General features: G+C 49.0%; 1 protein-coding gene across 2 annotated transcripts in view; it reads left to right on the top strand.

Annotated features, from left to right (window-relative positions):
- PIK3R5 (phosphoinositide-3-kinase regulatory subunit 5) overlaps positions 1–22,119 on the top strand; it is a 106,529-nt gene extending 84,410 nt beyond the window's left edge. For both annotated transcript variants that reach the window (XM_044984508.1, XM_044984507.1), the window contains exons 8-19: positions 456–609; positions 2,248–2,331; positions 4,741–5,482; positions 6,045–6,198; positions 6,760–6,885; positions 7,529–7,657; positions 9,164–9,257; positions 11,137–11,213; positions 12,925–13,018; positions 17,016–17,098; positions 18,644–18,756; positions 20,262–22,119. In XM_044984508.1, the coding sequence (XP_044840443.1) occupies positions 456–609; positions 2,248–2,331; positions 4,741–5,482; positions 6,045–6,198; positions 6,760–6,885; positions 7,529–7,657; positions 9,164–9,257; positions 11,137–11,213; positions 12,925–13,018; positions 17,016–17,098; positions 18,644–18,756; positions 20,262–20,409 (1,998 nt within the window). In that variant the 3' untranslated portion in view covers positions 20,410–22,119. The remainder of the gene's footprint in view (positions 1–455; positions 610–2,247; positions 2,332–4,740; positions 5,483–6,044; positions 6,199–6,759; positions 6,886–7,528; positions 7,658–9,163; positions 9,258–11,136; positions 11,214–12,924; positions 13,019–17,015; positions 17,099–18,643; positions 18,757–20,261) is intronic.
- The last annotated feature ends 3,041 nt before the right edge of the window (positions 22,120–25,160 follow it).

Genomic DNA, 25,160 nt, shown 5'->3' with positions numbered 1-25,160 from the left:
ACGATTTCTCAGGGAAAAAAATGTGTTGTCATACTTTTTTTGTTAAATTTATAATGAAACATTTAAAAGTACTTTTTGAAACTTTTTTGAGGTAGCGGGGGAAGTCTCACTTTTTTCTCACTACTTTACTTCTTCGCCCTGCCCTGCCTTTTCATTTTTTTAACCCACTGGAAAAAAGGGGGCAGAAGGCAAAGAAGGAGGGAGGGAAGAGAAGAGACCTAAAATTCAAAGTGAACAAAAATTCCCGTTTTCTTTTTTTTAAATAGTTTACATTTCCCCTCCAAATAAAAAAAAATGGATTTATTTGAATGAAATTAAAACATTTTCCCCCAAAAATTTTCATGGGGGATTCACTTACCTCTGGCCAGGAGTATTTCTGGAAGAAATGAGTGATGCTTCATGGAGAGAGACCCACATGTTGACAAGCTGTCTCTGAATCTCTGTGCTCTCTTTAGTCCAAGACCTTAGAAGAGCTCTCAGAGATCCATTCTCACACCACAGAAGCTCAGGAGCTGGCAGCTGTTACCAGCGACCATGTCGCAGCCAGGAAACAGCTGAAGTCCATGCTGCAGGACATTGCGGCTGAAGCAGGCTTTCCTAATATCACAGGTATGAGAGTGAGTGGGGTTGTTCTAATTCAGGGGTAGGCAACCTATGGCACGGGTGCCGAAGGCGGCACGCGAGCTGATTTTCAGTGGCACTCACACTGCCTGGCCTGGGTCCTGGCTCTGCATTTTAATTTAGTTTTAAATGAATCTTCTTAAACATTTTAAAAACCTTATTTACTTTACATACAACAATAGTTTAGTTATATATTATAGACTTATAGAAAGAGACCTTCTAAAAACGTTAAAATTTATTACTGGCATGCGAAACCTTAAATTAGAGTGAATAAATGAAGACTCGGCACAGCACTTCTGAAAGGTTGCCGACCCCTGTTCTAATTTATACAATGTTCTACTTTTCTTTCTCTAGCCTGGTCCGTCATATACATTAGCTGTTCTGTTTTGAGAGATAAGGAGTGAATGCTATGAAGCATGAAATCCTTGATTGGACTACGTTTCAAAAGTAGAACAAAAAAATCTTTTCTGGCTCACTCCCTCATGATGAGCTGGTCTTTGGGGCTTTGTTCTTGGTTGTTTCTTTTTCTGCTCCAGAATCTCACCTTTTATTTAAAAAAAAATAAAAAAGTCTCTAACCCTTATGGTTAGGAAGAAAACTTTCAAAACGCAAACCGATTGTAACAATGACCCCTGCCTGAGTCTGCAGACAGCCTGAAATTATAGCTCTGAGAGCTCTGAACTGCCCCATTCATTTCAGAGTATCAACACTCATGCCTATCTAGGATCGCTTTAAATGTCGATGTTGTGAACCTTTTTGCTGCTGCTGAAAGCACTCTCGCAAGGAGAATGCCTGGCTGTATGGTGAAGGTCTGCGTGATCGCCTGTGAGCGATGGCTCATTGTGCTGTCATGACGGCGTGTGGTGTGGGTTGTGGGCGGAGTTTGGGAGTTCCATTCCAACCTGATCTCTGGACCCAGCAAGGCAGCATCTTAGCCCCATTGAGGGGGGACAGAGTCCCAGGAGCCCCCCCAGCTGAGCTTGGCAGAGGCTGTTTTGTTTAACACGTGCACCGTCTGTGGTGAAGATTCTCACGTTGCTGTCCTACATGGGTGGAGCTCACTTTGTGGGAGGAGCTAGTGAGAATTCACTACTTCCTTCCCTCCCCACATTCATCCCTGGTTGTTAGAGTGAATTGCTGGTGTCATCACTTGCTGGAGGGGAGGGGGGCCCACAAGTGGAAGAGGGGCCTTAATGTTGGGACTTTTCACTTCACTTGCCTGTGCTGACTTAAACTGGCCCTGAATAAATTTAGGCTGGAAATGAAAGATGGTTTCTAACCATCAGAGGAGAGAGGTTCTGTAATGGCCCTTCCAACAGAAGGGGAGGCGAACAATCTAAATGGTTTTGAGATGGAGCTAGATAAATGTATGAATGGGATTATGAGATGGAGCTAGATAGATGTATGAATGGGATTATGAGATGGAGCTAGATAGATGTATGAATGGGATTATGAGATGGAGCTAGATAGATGTATGAATGGGATTATGAGATGGAGCTAGATAGATGTATGAATGGGATTATGAGATGGAGGGGCCTGCAATAGCAGGGGACTGGACTCAGTCATGGAGGAGGTGCCTTCTCACTCTATGGTCCTAACTTGCCACTTGCTCTTCTCTCTTCTCAGGGGAGGCCCAGTCACATAAACTCCACACTGTCCCCATCCCCGTTGCTCGATGCTACACTTACAGCTGGGACAAGGATAATTTCGGTAAGGCTAAAACTCACCTACAGTGGATTGCCAGCTTGGCTGAGGAAGAACTCCCCTGCCCCCCATGGCACAGGCGTGTGAAGAGAGCTGTATCGTGTTTGACTTCCTCAGAAGCACGGGGCCAGTGGCAGAGGCAGGATCCTAGACCAGAGAGGCTCTCAAGGCCCGATCTTGCAAACACAGACGTGCTTAATTTGAAATGTGTTGAAGTCATTGGTGCTCCTCGCAGGATTCAAGTTAAGCACGTATGTGGGGGTTTGCAGGACGGAGGCCTGGCTCTGTGCTGATCTGGTACCTTCCTGTGTTCCTAGAATGTTGATAATGTCAAGAGAAATAATGGCCCTTGATATTGAAAATGTACGTTATTGGAACCTACCCAGTACTTGGATGGAACGTTCTCTGGGACAGGGTCTGCCTTTCGGTTCTGTCTCTGTACAGCGCCTAGTACAATGGGGACCTGGTCCGTGACTGGGGTCCTAGGTACTACCACTGTACAGACAATTAATAATAATACAACTGTAATAGGGTGGTGTGCCCCTTTAAGAGTCAGGGAGCTTGTGGCCAGCCAGCCCTGGCTGTTATGAGACCCAGTTGGGGAGAGGTCAGGGATTGCCATAAAGGGCTGAAAGGGCTCAGTTGAGGAGTGGGGCTGCAGGAAGGAAGTTGGCTCCTGGCAGGTCCTGGAGCAGTGGGGAGAGACACAAGGGCAAAGGCCCCTGGGTCCCTGCTGCCTGCTTGGGTCTGGGAAATAACTCTGTGTTACTTGGTGAGTTTTGTGTTAAAGTGAATAAACCACACCATAAAGCAAGAGTCTGAAAGAGACCTGGGGCTTGGCGTCCGCCCTTCCAGGCTGGACAGGCCAGCTGTCCTACTGCAACTTTGCCAAATTGTAGTGGCCCGCTTGGGGGTAAGTTTAGCTCCCTTGGCGGAAGGCTACACCGGAGCTGGAGGTGTGAGTCCCAGTTTGAGGACTGTGCTAAAAACAGACATTCAGCCGCCATAGCTGGAGCAGCAGGAGGGCTATCCCCGCTGAGTCGGTGCCTGTGCTCTAGGAAGGGTACATACACGGGGTGGCCAGCCCCTCGCCCTGCAGTGGGCATGCTCTGTTCTTAGCACACTAGCTCGATGAAAACTAGAGTGGGTATGTCTACCCGAGCTGGGAATTTCACCTCCAGCTCCAGTGTGGGCGTATCCTTTGGGCACCAAAATACTGGGGGTTTCCATTGTCCTCAGGGTAGGGTCAGGTGAGCAGGGTTTTTTGTGCCTGGCCTGGTAATTTCCTCCCCCCTCCCGTGCATGGCAATTTTGCAAGCGAAGCTGCTACTTCTCTTTTACTCCCAATCCCTGCTTATGGCAAATCTCTGTGTTTCTGTGCAGTCAATGCCAGCAGGCCCCAATAAGCTACATCAATTCTGTTGCTCCGGAAAACTGTTGGCCCACCTTCTCCTCCCCTGGGCTTATCTGTTTCATTCTTCTCACTGAGTACATTTTCATCAGGAAGCCAGTCACCTTTAGGTGGCATTATCGCTTTCCGACCTGGCTGGTTATCTTGATTATTATTAAAATACATTTTAATGGGGTGTGGCCATAAGTAGTAGAACTAGTTGACAATCCAAGTTGAAAGGAAGCGAAACAAATGTTAGTTTACTTTTGTGTTTGAAAACAAATGAAACAAAAACTTCCATTTGAAAGAAAACTGACTTTTGTTTCAAACTTTTTTTGCATAACAAATTTTATTGAAATGAAACAGTTTTCATGAAAGTGTTTAGATTTTGAAAAAACTGCTTCCTTCCCCCCCCACCACACACACACACACCAAAAACACTTTTTTGGTCAAAAAACATTGACAACCTCTGACAAGACGACTTCTGGGCACAAGTGCATTTGGTATTAGTGTGGGACGGCCTCAGAAAGGAAGGAATGGAAGTTCCACCACTGGGGTCATATGAGGCTGGACAAAGTACTGGAGAACACACTGTAGAGCAGGGGTAGGCAACCTATGGCACGTGTGCCGAAGGCGGCACTCGAGCTGATTTTTAGTGGCACTCACACTGCCCGGGTCCTGGCCACTGGTCCGGGGGCTCTTCATTTTAATTTAATTTTAAGTGAAGCTTCTTAAACATTTAAAAAACCTTATTTACTTTACATACAACAATAGTTTAGTTATATATTATAGACTTATAGAAAGAGACCTTCTAAAAACATTAAAATGTATTACCGGCACCTGAAACCTTAAATTAGAGTGAATAAATGAAAACTCGGCACACCACTTCTGAAAGGTTGCCGACCCCTGCTGTAGAGGATAGTTCTTCACTGGCGCTAGGGTGAATGGGCTGGGAGGCCTGATATACCCCTCCCATCTCCCATGTTGTGTTGTTTAGGATTCTGTGCTGGCTCTGATTCTTTCAGATATCCTCAGAGACATACTCGACAAGGAGTGCGATATTCTCAAGCCGGTGCTCTTGGAGGATGAGGAGGAAGAGGAGACAGAAACAGATGGCTGTTCTCCACAAAGAGACTCGCTCCTTTCCTCCATTTCGGCGGTTTCCAAAGACTCTGTATACTCAGAGTTATCAGAGGAGACGTCGAAGCATTCGCGGATGTCTCTCTTTACCACTTCCAAGGACTCCATTTCGGAGCTGTCAGTGGTCTCCAGAAGGTCCTTGAAATCCTTTGTGTCTAGCCTCAAGGACTGCATGGACAGTGGCTATGTCGAAGACAGCGACGAGAGCTCTCTTGATCTGGTGGGGAGGCCAGACCTGAAAGAGGAGACGACAGTTCACAAGCAGAGGCAGAGACTGGCCAGCAAAATCTGCAAGTTGTTCAAGAGCAAAAGCCAGCTGGTCTTGCGGAGAGACGTAAGGGACTATCCCGACACTGGTTCGCTCTCCCTGCCTCTGCGCCGGGCCGAGAGCCTGTGCAACCCGGAGGCCAAGCACCGTATCCCAGCGCGCTCCCGGAGAGCTCTTTCCTTGCCCCAGCACGTGCTGAGTCAGCGGCTCCCGCAGCGCTATGCAGCGCAGAACGTGTGCATCCAGCGCAGGCCCTTCCTGAGCTACGACGAGGACACCAAGATCTCCACGCTGCGCGTCGTGGTCTTCGGGTCGGACCGCATCTCAGGGAAAGTGGCCCGGGCGTACAGGAACCTTAGGTGAGTGGGACGGCACCAGAGGAACCGGGCTCCCATTCCTCATGCGTATTTACCCAGCCCTCCCAACACACGTCACCTTACGGAGTCCAAGGGCCAGGCCTCTGATGGTGTCAATGGATGTAGCTCTGTTGATATCCATGAAAGGTGGGCCCAGATCCCCTGGCTGTGCCCCAGTGCAGCCTGTGCTGTGAGGCGATGATGGGGGATTGGGGTCCCACTGTTAGCCTCCAGGACTGAGGCCTGGTGATGTTCCCTTCACCACACACAGCGCTGTCCCTTCGTGGTGCACGTGGCAGTGCTTTGTGCTGTGGTGTTGTGCAGATCTCCTCATGCGATGCACTGTGTGAACATCCGACAGAAGGCCGGTCCCTGCCCCAGAGAGCTTATGAGCTAAGTAAAGAGTGTTGGGCCGCTCCTGCGCTGTTTCCCTCACTGTGCACACAAGTGTTTGTGTGTGGGCAGGGATCACGCGCGTGCCTTACGTACCCGATACTAGCCACTCCTCGTTCGTGCTGACACAATGGGCTCTCTGCAGTTCTCTCCTTCTCTCCCCCTGTTCTAGACTACAAGAAATTGATTGCCCATTACTGACAAGGTACTTCAAGCTGCAGTTTTTCTACATCCCAGTGAAGAGGAGCTGCCTTACCTCATCTGCACCACTGACACATCCTCCTCCTCCTCCAGGAGATCCTCACCTGAGAGCCTCAGGACAAACGGTATGTGCTGTGCCTGCCGTTGGACCAGCTCCTAGTGTAGAGACCTGCCTGCATCGCACAAGGAGCGCCACACTGGGCCCTCACTGGTTCCCCTCGTGGCTGGCTCAGCAGAGAGGCCAAGTACTGAATAGGCCAAGGGCGCCTGAGCCTGTCAGGGTTGGGGCAGGGAGGGAAGCTTGTCCTGTCCCTGGCTGTTCTGTAGGCAGCCTGCCCTCTTGATGGCCATTAGTGCAATATCTTCTGCCGGCTCAAAATCCACCTGCAGTAAGTGAAATAAACCAGTCTGGGAGGGTATGTCTACACTGCAACTGGACACCTGCGGCTGGCTCATGTCCACTGACTTGGGCTTGGGCTACAGGGCTGTTTAACTGCTGAGCTCTGGGACCATCCCGCCTCCCGGGGTCCCAGAACCTGGGCTCCAACCTGAGCCTGAACGTCTACACCACAGTTAAACAGCCCCGTAGCCTGAGCCCTGCGCACCCGAGTCAGCTGACATGGGCCAGCCGCCGGTGTTCGTTTGCAGTGTAGACATCCCCTGAGTGACTGTCTGTCTGGTTTCAGGAGTCCAGCTCAGCTGGGGCACAAAGCAGCACCAACGACATCTCCCACTACATTGGGATGTTGGACCCATGGTACGAGCGCAATGTTTTTGGGCTGATTAACTTACCCACGGACGTCCTGTGTCAGGTATGTCCGGGAGCTCAAGAGGAAATGAGCTTGGCTTTGGGTCGTTACCCCACTGCCCCTTTCCGTGTGTTGACATGGGGCAAGAGTGGGGGGTGTCTCTCCCCTTCATCTGGAGTATCCACCATCAGCTGGGCCAATGGTCTGCTCCAGGAGGGGTCTAGTTTTGAGCTGTCCTGCGAGATCCAGGTTGGGAGTCAGCTTGAGGCTCTCCTGGGGGTGAACATTGCCAGCCTCTGGGGAGCGGCTCATTCCAGCCTGACCCACCCTGTTGCTCTGCCTCTTCTGTGAGTCTGTACACAGGACAATGCACAGGAGACTGTGCATTAGAAGACTAACTGGCCAATAGGGAGACATTGGGGGAAACTCCGGGGTGCAAATTGTGTTCTCGCTGTTACTTCCCACACTGGTCATCCCCTGGGCGCCATTCTCAGCAGAGAGGCCGAGGAGGCTGACCTGGTCCCAGCACGGTGGGGTGGAGGTATGTCTGTGGGGGAACTCGCCTGGCCGCTGCACCTGCTCAAAGGGTTTTAGTCTCCAGGGCTGCGACTCCAGCACCTTTCCCCAGCACCCACGGCCTCCCAACCCTATGCTGAACAGCAGGTGCAGAGCGGGTTTTCATTTCACCTCCTTGTGCCTATGCCAGCAATCTGCCAAACCCGAGGTGGAGCCTACGGAGGAGTCCAGGGAGCAGCTGCCCATCTTGGCTGACATGGTGCTTTACTACTGCCGGTTCGCCAATCGCCCGGTGCTGCTGCAGCTCTACCAGACAGAGGTACGCAGGACTGGGCCTTTGCATCCCACCTTGCACTGGGCTTTGTGAGCACTTCTGTCTCTGCATAGATCAACTAAGGACTCCAGTACCAACCTCTACGAGGCAAAGGTTTCCTCAGGACTGATACGTCCATGATGCTCAAGGCAAGGGTTCAGCCAGTTCCTCCCCGCACCTGGCTATTGTGGGCTGGTGAGACTGTGCTTCCAGGGGCATGCACAGGAATTTAAATTTGAATGCTTTTGGAGGGGCACGTTAAACACTCACAAATGAAAGGTTCATGTGACCACCCCCACCCACACCACACACACACCATTTCTCGGGATGCCTCTGGCAGGATGCCCAGCAGCAAGGAGGTGGCAGCAGCTCCCCCTGCAGTAGGCACTCTCCATGTCCCTCCAACCCCGGCAAGGAGGAAGCAGCCAGGCAGCTGGCTGCAGGGTCCTTCCCCCCACCCCTACAGCTGCAGCCTGCTGCTTCTTCTTCCCTGCTGCTGGAGTCCCAGTGCTGCTGCCTGCTCTGCAGATGCCCGCTGAGGTGAGTCAGGGGCTGGAGGCAGAGGCAACGCGTGGGACTCCAACGGCAGGGAAGCAGAAGCAGCAGGCTGCAGCTGTAGGGATGGGGGAGGAGGAGCTGAGCCAGCATCTGCCCTGTTGCTTCCTCCCTCACCGGGCTTCAGGAACACACAGAAATTTGGGGGGGCAGCAGTGTCCCTGCTCACCCCCGCCCCTTGTGCATGCCCCTGTGTGCTTCCATTAGTCAAGTCCATCTCCTTCTGCTTTATCACCATGGTAGAGCCTGGTATGCAATTGCCCCTTCCTGCATTAGCTAATGGCTCATGATGGACTGATGCCCCTCCTGATCTTGGTGATGGAGCTGGTGCAGGAGACTCCTGTGTGATAAAGCTCTGCAGGAGCGCCTATTAACCAATAGCAACCTCCAGAGAAACCGAGCTGCTGCCGTTGTAGAATGCAGTGGTCCCCAGCTCCCTGGGGATGGTTTGAAGCATAGTTCAGATCACCCCATAAAGTCTCCAGCCTCCTCGCTGCTCTCTCCCGATACCCTGGTCCCTAAGAGAGGATGGGTGTCCCATGGACAACTTCTCAGCTAACTTGTCTTCCTTTCCCCATATATGTGTGGCTCTCACCAGTGCTAAAAATTACAAACACGCTTTGCTTTCTGAAATCCCTGCCAGGAGCCTGTTCCCCAAAGCCTGCTCTGTCCAGCATGTAGAGATTGAGAGGAAGGTTCTTGTCATCCTGGTGCTCTGATAACAAGGTGATGGGTGTGGGATGAATACGTAGGTAGTAATGGTAGCAGGCATTTCTCAGAGTAGGAATGCAACTGTCGGGTTGCTGTGACTTGCACTGCTAGGATTTTGTAGCTTGAGGGGTTCTCTCTCCTTGCACTGCTTCATTTGAAGGCATTGTGCTATTAGGAATATGCCCGGCTCCCTCATTGTGCAGCGAATTCATAGCGCATCTCTCTCTTCTCCCCCTCCTCCAACAGCTAACCTTCATTGGTGGTGAGAAGAAGACTGAGGTCTTCATTCACTCCCTCGAACTGGGCCACTCGGCTGCCACACGGGCCATCAGGGCGTCGGGTAGGTATCAGATCTGGACACACATGTTTTCTTGCTTTCCTAAAGTCTCATGCATTACAGGTTCTGTAGTGATACAATGGAAGCTTTAGAAATTGCAGCACAAATAGATTTGATGGTGAACGCTTAATAGCCAGCTCCTTAGGGGAGCTAGAAAAACCCAGATGAACGGCACAGAGAAATCGGATTCACATTTGGGTTGGATTGCAGATGGCTGGGGAGAGTGTTGCTCCAATAAACTCTGTGGTCAGTGAGCTGGGATATAGAAAGGGATTTTTACAAACCTGGAAACTAAAGCATCAAGAAACCTACATTTTCCCTTCTGTAACAGTCTTTACGATTTCTGCTTCTCAAAGAAGTTTTTTGTTACTTTCCCCTTGATCCAAAGTTAATTTATTTTAGCATAGCTAAAAACAGGTCCTTTCCCCTTCATCGGGTCCTGGCACAGTACAGTGTCTTGGAAGCCAGCACTTCCTTTTTTTTTTTTTTTTTTGGTCTTTACTCACAGTTTCTTTTTCTGTCTTGATACTTCAGTTATAAAATCTCTTGGTTATACTCTTAAAAGCTTTAATTAGACAAAGGAAAGAAACGGATAGATTCATAGATCTTTTAAAACAGGAAATATTATTTAATAGAAAACAGCTACAACCACAGACACACAAGCAAGCATCCACACAGCTTCAGTTCCAATGTTGTCTCACTTGTTTACCAGAGACCCCATTCTGTTTGGAGGTCTGTGCAGCACACACAGACTCTAGTGGCTAAATTATATACTGCAAGCAAACACATTATTAATTTGTTTTTTCTTTTGGCACTGATTCCTTTTCTGTGCCCTAACTTCCTCTTACCGTCTCCAAGCAGAACTTACAAAGTTCTCTCCATTTAACTGGTTGGCCATATCCTCATAACTATGGACTTATCCAGGTTATGCTTCAATAGTGAAACCCATCAACCATTTTCATCTTTAAACAGTTAGGGCATGGTTTTGAACTGGGGTTTGATGATGCAGTTTTGCACACACTCTTTTGCACCTGCAATAATTTTGTCTGGAAAAAGCATCAGTGAACTTCAGGCACAAAATTTAAAGCCCAATTTATGATTGGTACAAATATGCCCCCCCCAAAAAGGCAGCCCCGCTGGTAAACCAGCCCTTTACAGCTTTGTATTTTCCCCAAGACCCAACACTTACCCAACAGCTCCTGCTAATTTCATTTAATTTTTTCATTTTGTGGAGAGGTCTCTGGCTACTTATTGTGTTTTATGCTGAAAATCCCCCATTAGCTTATTCATGTGAAGCAGCTTTTAAGCAAACTATAATTTTCCTTTTTGCTCCTCTGTCACATTCCAACAAAACAAGTGGGAGGCGTTTGATTCAGTGTAACAAACAGGTTAACATGGATCCCCTTTACATTGCTTGGCTATCGTGGGTATACTGAACAGCATGATTTGACACAGAAATGATTTCTGGCAGTGGAAATAGGTGTCTGGCTTTGGATGGAATAGTAGAGCCCCATAAGACCAGGGTTCGAGTCCTGATGACGGTCTGAAGTAAAGTATTTGGTGGTGTTAGCTGTGTCCTTAATAGGCAGCAGTCTTTATCAGCTAAACCACCACACGCAACGGGAGGGGTGACCGGTCTTTCCTCTGAACTTGTTCATCCATCTGTCGTGATGCCCCATTCTGCTTTGTAGCAAGCTGAGGGACTATAAGGCCACTTGTTCTGCTGTCACCAGGACGCATGACTTGAGAGAGAGCGAGAAGCTGAACTCCTCAGAAACGGGGCCGCTTTTCCTAAGGGGGGAGGGACTGGTGTGAACATGTATTGAAGGGCAGGGAGAGAAAAGGCTGTTGTGTGACTTTAGCTTCTGTTTGTATTACAAAGGTCCAGGCAGCAAAAGGCTGGGAATCGACGGCGACAGAGAAGCAATCCCTCTAACACTACAAATCGTCCATAGCAAGGTAACTGGGCGGTAGTCCCCTGGGGACAGAGGCTGCAGGAACGTCTTCAGCATTATGTAGACCTCCACTGAGTCAGGGATTTTAGTAGGGTATATGAAGGAAATCTCTTTAAGTGGAAAGAGACATAAACACAACGAAGAGAGCTACAATGGGCATGTTTAGTCTGAAGAAGACAAAGCTGAGGGGGAACCTGATAACAGTCTTCAAAGGGCTGTTCTAAAGACAACAAAGAGAAAGTGATCAAATGTCTTGTCCGGCCCTTGGTGGACATGGAGAACATGATTGGCGTCATTTGCAGCAAGAGAGATTTAGGTCAGATATTAAGAAAAATTTCTAACTTTAAGGACTGGAGCAGGTTCCCTAGGGAGGCTGTGTAATCCTCATCATTGGAGGTTTTTAAGAACAGGTTGGACAAATATCTGTCTGGGATGGTCTAGCTTTGGTCCTGCCTCAGCATTGGAGGATGGACGAGATGACCTCTTGAGGTCCCTTCCAGCCCTACATTTCTATGATTAGGAGAGTGTGTTAATATCCGTTGATGGGGGATGGGGAGAATATCTTGTGATTCAGGGTGGAAGCTGATCTTTCCTCTCTGCAGAGTAGGGAAGGAATCCCTCATACCATATTGCATTGTGCGGGGGTTTGCCTTCAGGTATAGGTCGTGCATGGAGAGGGAGATCTGACAGGCTATCATGTCTGGGAACCTGGTTACAATATGAATACGTTTTGAAGTGTAGACAGGACTTTAAACTTAATACTGAGCTGTGGTGCAGCCCTGGAGAGTCTGTGCTGTAACCAGGTCTCCACATATTCTTCTACTTGCAATGCAGAGAGGTTCTTTATGGCCATGTTGCCTGATAAGGGGGATTCTTTGAGTTAATTGGTGCTCCCTGTTGGGCCCTTTCTGAATGGGATTGGTGGCTATTTAAATGACAATAATTTAATCCCCAAGAGGAAAAATTAATTACCAATCTCTGCTCATATCTCACCCTCATCTCCTCCATGTGTTTGTTTCTGGAACATGAAGGGAACCTCATGTGAGACCGAAAGAAACCAAAATGAGGTGATGTGTGAGGCTCTGAATTTCTGAAGGATAATGGCAGTTTGCACTCTTCTAGCACTTGACAAACACTAATAGTGTTTGCTGCATTTCAATAGATCCAGCAAATTACTTTGACCCTTGCTTGACATTAAGCCCAGGAGTTGGCTTCCATGATCTAGTCTGATGCTTACAGTTAACTGTGGACTTAAATGCCTTGCTGGATCACAGCCTAAATGAGCTGAAAGCACTTTGGCTCCCTCTCCTCTACTTTCTGCTTCATTTATTGGCATAACCAATGGTGGCCTCCAAGTAAGCAGGAAGTATGGTAGGCCCTATAGAAATACTGGCTCTTAGTTCATGCTGGTGGATTTCCTTACTAAAGTAGTAAAAATCCTGAGAACAATCTCCACCTGCTTATACCAATCCTGTTGTTGCCGATTTCAGCACCCTGTTTAGCTATCGAGTGTTAACCTACTATTGGAATGGATGGGCAGCTTGGGCATCTGGTAGTGTGAGTACACAGCAAGTACATTTAGCTAAAGGTACCAGGACCATCCAGCTCAGTGTAAATCCAGTTCTGAGCTATATCAGCCAGAAGGTCAGAGATGAGCAGAGCAGTATCAGGGTGGAATGTGACCTGTCTCTCTGACTTGTGCCTGGTCTCTGCAGACAGCAATCAGTGGAAGGAGCCACTGGAACGATGTTGAAAAGGTCTGCACCTCCGTCAACCTCAGCAAGACCTGTAAAAAGTACGAAGACCTAGGTGAGTGCTGGTGCCCTTAAACCTTTACGCAGGGGCAGTGGGAGAGGATGGAAAGTAGACAGCGGTGGTGCAGGAGAAGATATTAGAGATGGCCTATGTGCTTTGGGGCAAAACAAGCCGTGCCATCCTGGTTCAGGTCCCCTCCACCTTTAAGGCCTTCTTCAAGGATGAAAGGGCAATGCACTCTGTTCATTGCCCTGAGCCGTCCCACAAAGGGTGCCATATGTGGCTCTGAGATATGAGTGTCTCTCCATTAGGAACTGGACTGAGACCAGCATCTCCTCTCGTGCAGGCAGCAGAACAGCCATCAGAGGGTGGCGACCTTCAGTCTGTGCTGACCCGATCTGGGATGAAATGGGTCACAGAGGTGAAAGCTTCTGTGTCCCGTTAACAAACCTCAGAGCCAGGGCTTAAATATTGTTTCCAAAACTATTCTGCATGGCGGACAGGTGCACATGGGATAAACATACCGCACGCCTAGGACAGGCAACAAAGGCCAGGAATGGGATGGTGTATAGGATCGGGGCATTGATTTCCCTAAGCGGGTGTTTTTTTCTGCATGTTTTGTTGGTTGAAATGTTGTGCTGAGAATCGTTATATTAGTCCCTTAGTAAAAGCCCTGGATTCGGACCCTCTGCCCAGCTGGCAGGAAAAGCCTGGGGAGAGGATGCAGGCCTGTTGGCTAAAGCACTCGACCCAAAGCTCTGCCCGGCCCTGGAATAACTTTATATAGGGTCCTTGGAATGAACTAGACCTCTGCTGTGTCCTGAGGGAGGCCCAGGACTGGCTGAGAGACTGCCTGGTGGAGATGTTGCGGGGGTGAAATCTGCCTAGTAGCCATCTCCTCGCCATCCCTGCCTCGCTTGATCTGAAGGGACCTGACCCATGTCTGAGAAGGAGCAATTCAGTGACGCAGTCCAGAGCCTGCCACACTGCCTGTCACTCAGGTGGGCTGCCAGAGGGGAAAATGGGACCATCATGGCACCTGCCAAATTAGCAGAGGGGCGCGGTGTCCCTGAATGCATAGTCGTTTCTGTGAGCTTCCTGTGCAGTCTAACATTCCTCCCCTTCCTGGCAGCAGCCCTACAGCAACGGGGTGGCCTGCACCTGCTCCGCTTTACTGCCGGGTGTCCCAGTTCACAGCTCAGCCCACCGCTGTGGCTGGTGCGACCAGGCCCATTCCAAGGAGAACGTGCTCTTGGTGTTGCCGTTGAGTTCCTCTTGTGCGGCTGTTCATCCCAGCCCACTTAAGGGACAGGCAACCTAGCAGGCTTGGTGCTGTGTTGCTGAACGGCTCCTCCGATGTGGGTCAGGTCCCTTCAGGCCAAGGCTCAGACTCCATGTTACTGAAGCAGCTTTTTTTCCCTGGGAACACAAAAGTGTTGCTGATGCAGGGGGAAAAAAATATAGACCACACCAAGCTTGGGATCTGCCCCGCTGGTTATGGCAGCTAATTAGGGGGCTGAGCAGGATCGCTTCCACAAGAGCTGTAGCGGAAACTCTCCATGGCGGGACCATTGGACAGCCTGTCTGACCCGTTGGGTGCAGGGTATGAAATGTAACGTACTGGGGATTATAACACAGCTCTGTCCCGTTTTCAAAGCCAGGCGGAACGGTAAATCCATCTGCACCTTACGCTGACAGTAGCTAGCCTGTAACACTCGCTGCCAGAGGATGCTGAAGCCAGAGTTTAGCAGGATTCAAACTGTATCGGACCTGGATCTCTCCAATAAATAATATGAATAGTAACATTATGGCTATAGAAGCAACAGCCTGCTGTCTGGGGCTAGGGAGAACCTCTCCTGTGGAAGTTCGCATAATGTTCTCTACTCCAGAATTTCTTGTGCCATCCTTTGAAGCAGCTGGCACTAGCCACTGCTGAAGGCAGCGTGTTGGACTCGGACCAATAGTCTGACCTAGTCTAGCAATTCCCATTAGGCAGAGCTGTGCTCTGGTTCACCAAAGGTGGAGGTGGGGCCTGGTCCAATCAACCCAGAGCTTTGGGAGGTGTTTGAAATCCAGAGCTCTTCTGATATTTTGCCAAGAGCTGGGCTTGTGACCCTGGGTGAACCCAGCCTGAGTTTTGGGGTTGTACCAAACGTGTGAGTCCTGGTGGGTTTGCTCTTGTTTGGGGTCTTCGCCAAAGATGACCAGAGCAGGAATTGACTGTAGTAGAGAGGTGGCCATTGGAGGCTGCACAGCACCTAGGTAGAAGCACCAAAGAAAATAATGCTCTTGTAGGTGCAATGTAAGAACCAGGGAGATGTGCGCTCCGGCTTTTATCTGTCTGTCCTGCCGTCCTTAGCAGCTGAGGCTCTCCAGTAGAGTTAATAACTGAACTCACAGTAGGCCAGTCCTCTCATATCCTTGCTGGTCTCCCACGGCAGTTGAGTCTGTGTGTTTGTTTTGTTGGTTAAATTTCTTCCTTTCTTTAGATCCCTGGTAGTACAATGTGCCCTGAGCCTCTGTGATAAATGTTTCAGCACTGTAGTCTTCTTAATGAGAGGTTATGGCTCTTTTGCTTGAGCGCAGAGCTGCTTCAGCAGATTCACTTGAGAAGATCTTGTAGTATTCTGTTTCACTAAAATGCTCCATGTGATGCACATGTAAATTTGCTATAGAGGCAGCAGTTGGGACCAACCATTCAGATGGAGCAATAGCCAATGAACTGGTGCTTCTCGGAGCCTCTCTATCTAAAACTCTCCCATCAGCTCTGACACGTCCCTCCCTCTGGAAAAGCTGAAGCATTGCTATCGCTTAGTTTTTGTTCACCAGCACCGTGTTGCAGGCTGCAGCTATTACAAAGCTGTATATTTCTGTTCTATTTCTGGAGCTTAACTTGCTGGTCTGCCTGCAAGCTGAGTTCATTCTGGGTGTCTTTCTACAGGCTATGAGATGTCTAGGGAGAGGTTTTCCCATCGTACTCGAATTCCCTACATGCCACAGAAATCTGAGATTATCTTTCACATTCACTGGTTTGGCCACAGGATGTCACTGCAGCTCCAGAGGAAAGCTGCTCACAAAATAGCTCAAAGCAGACCCAGCTGCTCACAAAGTAGCTGAAAGGTGTCAGGCCTTTAGTGAAGACATGAAAGCTTTTAGGTCACTTGGCCTGCACCAGCTCTGGAGGGAGCTAGAATTTCTTCCAGCCAATATTGCAGTTGTTGCTTTTGTAGATCCAATTTTTTTTTAGCCCTTAATGAAGTTAATTGGCTTTCGGGGTAACGTTTGTAAAGCTGGGTCATGTTTGAGGCTGGATAATGCTAAGTATTTCTGCCTGCTTTTCTGGGTTTCTCTCTCTGTCTGTCGGGAGGCGGCCGGGGGAAGAGGAAGGCTGGAAGGAACATCTGTTTGATTCAGCTCAGGGTGTATAGCTGGAGGCTGTTGTAGGTGGCAGCAGAGCAATCTCTTGTGTTGTGCCCTTTATTCAAAGACAGATAATTAACTCTGTAGAGCAGGGATTTGGGATCTTGTGGCTCACAACAGTCCTGGAATCCTGTGGTGTCTAGCTGGGGATTTCCAGTACAAACAATAACAATAATAATACTAAACTCCTGTAATGCTCTCCCTTTCCAACAGTCAGGTGGCATTTTAAGGCTCCAGGGTTGTATGGGGACCCCTGGACTGGCCCATTCAAAGGGGTTATCAGCCTGAGGGTAGCCCTCCGACTCTCTGGTATGGGCTAACGTCTACGCTGCTTTGAGTTGCAGGTGTATTTTGGATATTGTCCTCGTGCAATATCCATCCTGATAGCATGACGGATCCTTGTGAGATACTTGGTGGAGAATGGGGTCAAGAGATCCCTTCTTGACTCTCTCTCTCCTCCCCCTCCCCCCGCCCCCAATTCCCTTCAGAGACTCTGAACTTTGCTGCCTGCCACTGGGCAAGCAAAGCCGGAGGCATGGCAGTTCTATGCCTCGGGTGCCAGAGAGACCATTTCAACTAAAATCCAAATCCTTTCGAGTAACCCAAGCAACCCCCCCCTCCTGTGTTCCAGACTCGAAAACGGAGTGTCTGACTTTAACCATAACCGAGGTCGTCAAGAGGCAAAACTCCAAGTCAAAGAAAAGCTTCAATCAGGTAAGTTGGATTGGCCATATTTGTAGCCTCGTCTAGGCTGGCAAGGAGGGAGTAACGGTGGCTCGTTCGCTCTTGGGGGAGGAGGAGGTTTGAGAGCTTCGGAGAGGCCAGTAACTTGCACCCGGAGGATCCCATCACAGTTGCCATCTCCATGAACTCTGGGGCCCTCACTTCCAGACTGGCAGGAAGGCCTTGCGTGTGCCTACCCGTGGCCTGTATTCGCTGTGCCAAGCAAGCCTGTGCAGCCGCAGCTGAGTCTCGTGGCTTAGGGAGTCCTGCTTGTGGTAGCACCAGCACAATGAGAACTAGGATGCCAAGTGGCAGAGGGAAAATGCCAGGCAAAGCTGCAGCTGGAAAAGTTCCCTGTTGTGTTCCCAGGGCTGTATCTGCACCTGGAAGTCAGGCTGGCATATGCGTCCTGCCAGCACAGCAGGTGTTCAGGGAGCAATGCACTGCTGGCTCCGGCCAGCACTGGTACCTAAGCTTGTGAGCAGTCGTGTGTGGGGGACTGGGATTTGGTGCTGTCTCTGGCAGATGTGGCCTGAGCACCTCACAGCTCCTGTTGAAGTCCATGGAAGCTGTCGAGCGTTCAGCACATTTAAGAACAGATCACGAATGCAGGTGCCTAAATATGACTGAGGGACTTTATTATGGGGCCCCTCTCTGAAAATCTTGGCCACTGTATTTTAAAACTGATCAGTTACTTTAACAGCCTGGATGGGAGACTCTGAGCCCGCTCTGCCTCTAGCACCCAAATCCAGCTGAATAAGTAGATTGCTGTGTAAATCCTGCTTTCAGAGCATGTTCCAAGGCTGGGTAGGTTCCTCTGTGTTAGCATGTGAGGCCAGCAGTTTAAATCCCAGACCAGGCCCTTGCTCGTAACTGGGGATTCAGAGCTAAGAGAACGAGCTGCTACAGCTTGAGCTAAAGGATGACGTCCCCTAGCAGGCAGCTTAACAGACTTGTATCCTCATGGACTGGACACCCCCCGCCCCCAGTGGGTTACACCAACATGGACACCCAGTCTAGTGTGTTATTTTAGAGTAAGGAAGACAAATGTCTCCATGCGTACGTGAACGTCCAGGGTGAGTCTCTTGCCCCCTCTTGAATTGCCTCATAGCCCTGCCCCTCCCCGGGCCAGGCCCTAACACTAAGGCCATGTCTACATTTGGAGCTGGGGCTGAGAGTCCCAACTTGCAGAGACATACTCGGGTTAGCGCTCATCGTGGGTAGCAGGGCCACAGTGAGCAGTGGCATGGGCTAGCCACCCCAGTGCATACCTACCGGTTTCAGGCGGGTTTGTGTTTGGCACAGTGAGCCCGTGATGCTGCTCGCTGCTGCCTGAGCTGCCGTGGCTACACTGCTAGCTCGAGGAGACCTAGCCCGAGTACGTCTAGGCAAGCTCTGAGTGTAGGCATACCCTAGAAGATGCAGCATACAGTGAATGGGATCCTGGCCCCTGGCTGCACACGCCACGAGGCCAAGCTGTGCTGGCTGGAGAGCGTTCCGAGCCTGACTCGCGATGTTTCTCTCTGCCTCTCGCAGCAGATCAGCGTGTCCCAGATAAAAGCGGACAAGGTCCAGATCATTGGGGTCAACTGTTCCTTCGCTGTGTGCCTGGATCAGGATGAGCAGAAAATCCTGCAGAGCGTCACAAGGTAGGAAATGGCCAGTATGTCTCTCTGCGCTGTGGCCAGTCTTCCCCTGGGGACATGTGCTGTAGGGTAAGGTGCCCCCAACGAGTCACGTGAGCCCTGAGGGGACTAACCCGCCAGGCCTCCCAGACCCAAACATGCTGCTTACACTTCTGAACCTGTGTGGACTATCAGTGGCCAACGCTCCAGTAAACATGCATTCGAGGGGCTAGATGGCCTAAATGGCGCTCTGCACTGCATAGCAACGCTGCAGGTCATGAGCCCTGGCAGGAGCCACGGTATCATTCAGCTCACGACAGCCATGTGCAGATGTGGGTCCAACTAATACAGCCAAGCAGGAGCGGAACCTCAGTCCTCTGTCCCAGGATGGATTCAGCACCAAGGTTCCTGCTGTTACCAATAGGTCTTAGTCCTTCTGCTGCCTCTCTCCAATTCTGCTCCAGGCTGGAACCACTGGGAGACTGAACTTTTACCAAGAGTTTGAAGGTTTGAAATAAGATCTCCAGTTCCTAACGTTCAGTCACCCACCTAGGGGTACTGTGCAGTCAAGGATCTCCAAGCAGAAAGAGATCTTCCAGCAGGACTAATCAGTCAACCAGGGGAATTCAAGGCACAATAAATACTGTGACTAGTGACTGTGCTGAGCATATAAAGGGAGCAGACAGCTTCCAAACCTTGCAGGGATTCTGCCCTGGTATTGGTACACTCATCCCAGATAGTCCACATGCCCTTCAGTGGGGAGGTTGTGGAGAGGAAGAGGAAAAGACAAATGACTGTCTGTCCATGAGTATAGCCTAGGGTATCATTTCCAGTGGGATATTTCTCCTCCTCAGAGAGAACCAAGCTGTATTGCCAGGGATGAGATCGGATGACATGACACAGAGCAGTGCATTTTCACTTGGGCTCAATACCAGGGTAACTGGGTGAAATTCTCTGGCCTATGTTGGGCAGGAGGTCAGCCTAGATGATTGAATGGAATCTATGAACATTTAAATGGACTGTAAGCAGTGTTGTAGCCTGTCAGTCCCAGGATATTAGAGAGACAAGGTGATTGAGGTAAGATCTTTTACGGCACCAATTTCTGTTGCTGAGAGAGACAAGTTTTTGAGCTACCCAAAGCTCTTCCTCAACTACTTATGCCCCAGCTCTTCTCTTAATTCCTTTATTGCTGCAAGATCCAAAGGGGATCATTTAAAACTGTGATACAGAGACTGCAAAAGAAAAAGTGTTCCGCACTTCAATTCAGGAAATGCAAAAGTTTTGTAGTGTGGTTTTTTTAGGGTGTACATTTTCAGAAGTGCCTGTGGATTTCGGATGCCTCTGCTTCTGGGTCCCCAGTCTGAACAACCTTAAAGGGGTTGGTTGGGCAGGTGCTCAGCACTTCTGCCAATCAGGCCCCTCTCTGAGGGCGCATATGGTCCCTGTAACTTGAATTCCATGGCATACGTTCTTATGGCACTCCCAGCCTGTCCCAGCCCTGTGATTCCCATTGCTCATTTGATCTGCAGGTGCGAGGTCTCCGCATGCTACAAACCCAGGGATTGTGAACCCTGCACACTGAGGACATCCCCTTTGGATCACCTCCCCCAAGACCAGCCTGAGCTCTGCTCTCTTCTGTGCTTGCCCATCGCCACCTTCAGCGGAGCACTGCCGTAGAAGAACCAGCAAGGCCAGGGTCACCTCCCAGGCCCCATGCCGCCTCAGACCAGACATGCCTCCAGCCAATCCTGATAATTGCCAAAGGAAATGTATTGCACTCCCTTGGGTCAGGGAACTAGACTTCCTGCACCCAACCATCTTGCAACGTGAAGCGTTAGTACAATGGATGAGCTACCCCCAGCCTGCGTTTAGCATGCCCTTGAGAAATGGAGGGGTCAGTTCAAAGCTCTGGTAGCTGTCACAGTTCATGGCCTCTGGGAAGGAAGTGAGTTCCTTTTCATCTCTAGGTGGCGCTGCCATTAGCAGGGTAGGGCAAGGAGAGGAGTGCCACTTTCCTGATCAGCTGTATTTGCAGCCAGTGTAGATACTGGAGAGACTGTGATAGGCGGTTTTGGGGACACACAAAGATAACGAGTCTCCTTAAACAGCTGGAGAGTTTCAAACTAACCTCCAGACAATATCCTGATGATGCTTCACCCAAAGCAAATTTGAAGATCTCTGTTAATGTTAAAAATTCTTTGGAATCAGGGGACAAGTTTACTCTGAATTATTTCGGGGCTTATTTGTCCTACAGGCACAAAGATGAGAGCTGCGTTTAAGGCGAGGAGGAGTTGAATGTGGCTTGCAAACCATGGCTTGGGTGTCAGTGATCTAGTGCAATAGGCAATTTCCGGGCATACATTGGTCTATGCACCGTGTTACATTTACTGTAAAGCTAGGTCACCAGAGTGATCAACCTCTGTGTCCTGCTAAGTCTCTGAAAGCACAAATTCTGGGGGGGACACAAGCTCCCTTGTTCAATTAATGCTCCCGTGGCCAGCTTACCTGCACTGAATGCTGGGTTAGAAACACCCTGGAGAGGTGAATGTATAGTGCTGATGGAATTGCACTCACAGTTCAGGACGGGGGGCGGGGAGGGAGCCGAGTACTGGGGAGGCCACGGTATTGAGTGGGGTCAAGTTTAAATATACCAGAGAGACAGCTTTGCTGAAGAAGGCCCTGGAGCCAAAAACACTAGTGACACAGCGATTATAGGATGCTGAGCCCCCGGGAGAACCCCTCTCTCCAGCAGGAGACAGTTAACTCCCTTCTTTCTTGTTAAAAGGCTCTAAGTTCAAGGTGCCAGGAAGGTGCAATGGCTGTGGGTGCAATCTGACCGCAGAAGCAACGGGAAGTAGAACAGCCTTGTTTGCTACTCTTCACGGCAAAGCTATTTATTAGTGTTGGTTGGTTTACTGCCCTGTTACTAGCACGCCAAAGCACGCACGCTTCTGCTGCCTCACATGGGTGCAGGCGGTTCCGAACACCAGGGTGGGCTCAGTCACCGGCTAAAACGCCCTTTTGCCAGTCCAGAAGGGGATCGCTGCACCTTATCCTGTCACAACAGTGTAATCTGTGATCTTGACATACATGGCTAAGTAGATCTCGCCCCGTTAACATTGTAAACATTGATGCTTTCACTGGCCACACAAAAATATTGGAGAGAAGAATTTCCCTGTGATAAATTAAAACAAGCACAAGACTCTAGGAATGTATAACCCCATTAAGGATTTTGGGCCTGCAATGCTTTTTTTTAAATGATAGAAATTCGTTTCAGGTTGAACTGTATATATGTTGGACATCAGCAAGTTGGTGTGTCTGTGATCATTTGTAAAATATTGTTCAAAGAACTTTTAAGAGAACTGTAAAATATTAAACATTGATTTATTTCAAGAGCAATGTGAGTGCAGAGTTTGTGTACTCAATAAAACATGGTGCGTGCCAAGCAATTCCTGATCCTGAAAGGGGAATGATGTGAGGCATTGGAGCTGTATCCTTTCAAATGCAGTGATGGCTGTAGCTGGATGGTTTGCATGGGTTGAACCCATGACTCCTTGATCTAGAAATAATTAACCTCTGCAGGTTATTGGACATATTACTCGAGGACAGTGACAGGCTCATAAACTTATATAGTCCAGCCACTAAGGGGAAGTGAAGATCCACACTGTGTTAATTTGAGTTACGTATGCTTTTCCATAAAAAGAGTTGACTGTATACAGTAAGTCTAAAATAGCTTCCCATCAGGTAGAAGAGAAAGAACAAAAGTAAAGTCTCCACAAGAGAGCACAGTCTATGTGTTTCTTCTGTAAATACGCTGCAGCCACTCTTGCACTGTTCTTGTTTTCAAGATAAATAAGGGATATTTTTTTCCAGGGCTGTAAGTCTTGCTGCTCCTGTGACCACAAATAAAGTTACACCAGGTTGCATTGTGATACATCCAAGAAAGAGGATGTGTTACCCCTTGCAGAAAAAACTACTGGCATAGAGTAAGAGGCTCTAGTAACCTTGTGATAAGTTTAGGACAACTCCTATGTACCCAGGATATCTTTTCTTTTCACCTAGCAAATGTTGCATTCTGGCCTGTGCCTTTCTAGCCAATACTCCCCCCACCACCCAAAACCACAAAAAAGGAAATAGCCTCCCCCCAATATTAAATGAGACTTTAAAAAATAATTATGACTAATTGTTTCAAGTGTACCCACACCCCTTTGTGTTCCCTTTCTGGGGAGATTCAAGAAAACAAGATGTTTTTCAGTTCCTTCAGACATTTCAGCTAAATTCCAGTGAATAAGCTTGGAAAAAAATGCAATCTCTTTGTGAACAGCTTGAACAAAGAGAAGGTGACAGCTTTATATATAAACAATTGTAACCCTTCTGCCCCTCTGAGTTAAGAACATAAGAAAGGCCGTACTGGGTCAGACCAAAGGTCCATCTAGCCCAGTATCTGTCTACCGACAGTGGCCAATGCCAGGTGCCCCTGAGGGAGTGAACCTAACAGGCAATGATCAAGTGATCTCTCTCCTGCCATCCATCTCCATCCTCTGACGAACAGAGGCTAGGGACACCATTCTTACCCATCCTGGCTAATAGCCATTTATGGACTTAGCCACCATGAATTTATCCAGTCCCCTTTTAAACATTGTTATAGTCCTAGCCTTCACAACCTCCTCAGGTAAGGAGTTCCACAAGTTGACTGTGCGCTGCGTGAAGAAGAACTTCCTTTTATTTGTTTTAAACCTGCTGCCTATTGGCAGCAACAAGGGCCGGGTTCAGTATCCAGGGGTTCCGTTTCAATAACACACTGCAAAACCGGCTCGAGCCCCCACCCAGTGACCTGGGACAATTACATACCACCCCCCGGGCGCCTCTAGGAGGCAATACTTCCCCACTCGCAAGCACAGAGTCCGAGTGTAGCAAAATCCTTTTAATAAAGGAGGGAAACAATGCGGCATCACGTTGGAGAGACACCACAAACAGGATTATAACATAAACCATAAGCAAAAAAACCCACCTCCAAGTACGTTTGGCAGTGTCCTTTTCCCCTTAGGGTCTTAAGTCCAATCACCCCACAGTCCAACAACCCAAAAGTCTCTGTCTCTGGTCAGTGCCACCCCAGAGTTCAAAAGTTTATCTGCAGAGTTTTACCCCCCCCCCAGCCTGGGTGGAAACGGGGGGGGGCACCCACAGGGTGTTAAGGGGCACCTTACGTGGGCCGTTGTCAACTGCTTCGCCTCTCCGTGGAGTTCTGCTGCAGCCTTCACTACGACCAGCTCCATTACACCAGCTATGCCGCTCCTCCAGCCGACCCATGAGCCGCTCCAGCCATCCCCGCAAACCGCTCCACTCCGCCCACTGTTCCATGGGCTGCTCCAACATGCTGCAAACTGCTCCGCTCTGCCCGCTGCTTAGCGATAGATCTTCAGGCTCCCCCACTAGTTAACAGCACTCAGTGATCTCAGCTCAGTAAGCTTAGCTCTTTTAGTGATTTCAGCTCTTAGTGATTTCAGCTTGTAGTAGGGGAGCCCCGGTGCTGGTGCACCATTGGCCCAATGTGAATTCAGATCAGCAGCCTCTAGATAGACTCCTAAAGGATTCAAAATTAGCTCTCAGTGAAGAGAGGAGGATGTGCAATTGGTGTTCCAGGTCCTCAAAGCGGGGCCCATACCATCAGATACACACACCAGTCCCCAACCTCTCTCAATTCACTGGGTTTTGGCACCCATGTCCCTTGTCTAGCGAATGCTATTTACTTGATGGTGAGATTCTCTGTCATAAGGCAGTTTCATAGTTCCTCATTCACATAATCAGGGTGACAACACTTTATTCCTCCTGCCCCAATAACAAAGAAATTGGGGATCCCACAGCTGTCAAAGTAACCATTTTAGGCTGCCGTGGGCTATGCTAGGCGCGGTGGGTGTGCCTATACAAACATGATCAGTGCCTGAAACTCTTTTCCACACTCACCATAATTCACCACCAGATGTCAGGGCAGAGCTCATCCTGACTCTGCTTACACAATCTTTTAGGAATTGGCCGCCGAGCACTATTTTAATTCTGATCAGAGCTGGTTGAAAATTTTATCAATTTTTATTTAAAATGGCTTTTGAAGGAAACAAATACTTCCACTTTTTTCTTTAATTTTTCAAAAATGAATTGAATTTTTTTCAGTTTATTTTAAAAACATTTTCCTCATCTTTCTCCCCGTTTTCCTTTTTAAGGGAGCGAAAGGAAAAAAGAAACAAAACAAAAAATTAAATCCAAACCAAAATGGAACACTTTTGTTTGACTTTTTTTAAAAAAAAACAACAAAAAATTCTTGTTTCATTTATAACTTTCCATGGAAAATACTTGCCATTTGTCAACCTGGACTAATTCTGATCCTCTAAGCACAGTTACATTCCTTGGGGGTTTAGGAACATTTGCCATTA

This window comes from Mauremys mutica, chromosome 12, assembly GCF_020497125.1.
Source record: "Mauremys mutica isolate MM-2020 ecotype Southern chromosome 12, ASM2049712v1, whole genome shotgun sequence".
NCBI lineage: Eukaryota > Metazoa > Chordata > Testudines > Geoemydidae > Mauremys > Mauremys mutica.
This window is presented reverse-complemented; position numbering and strand designations above follow the sequence as displayed.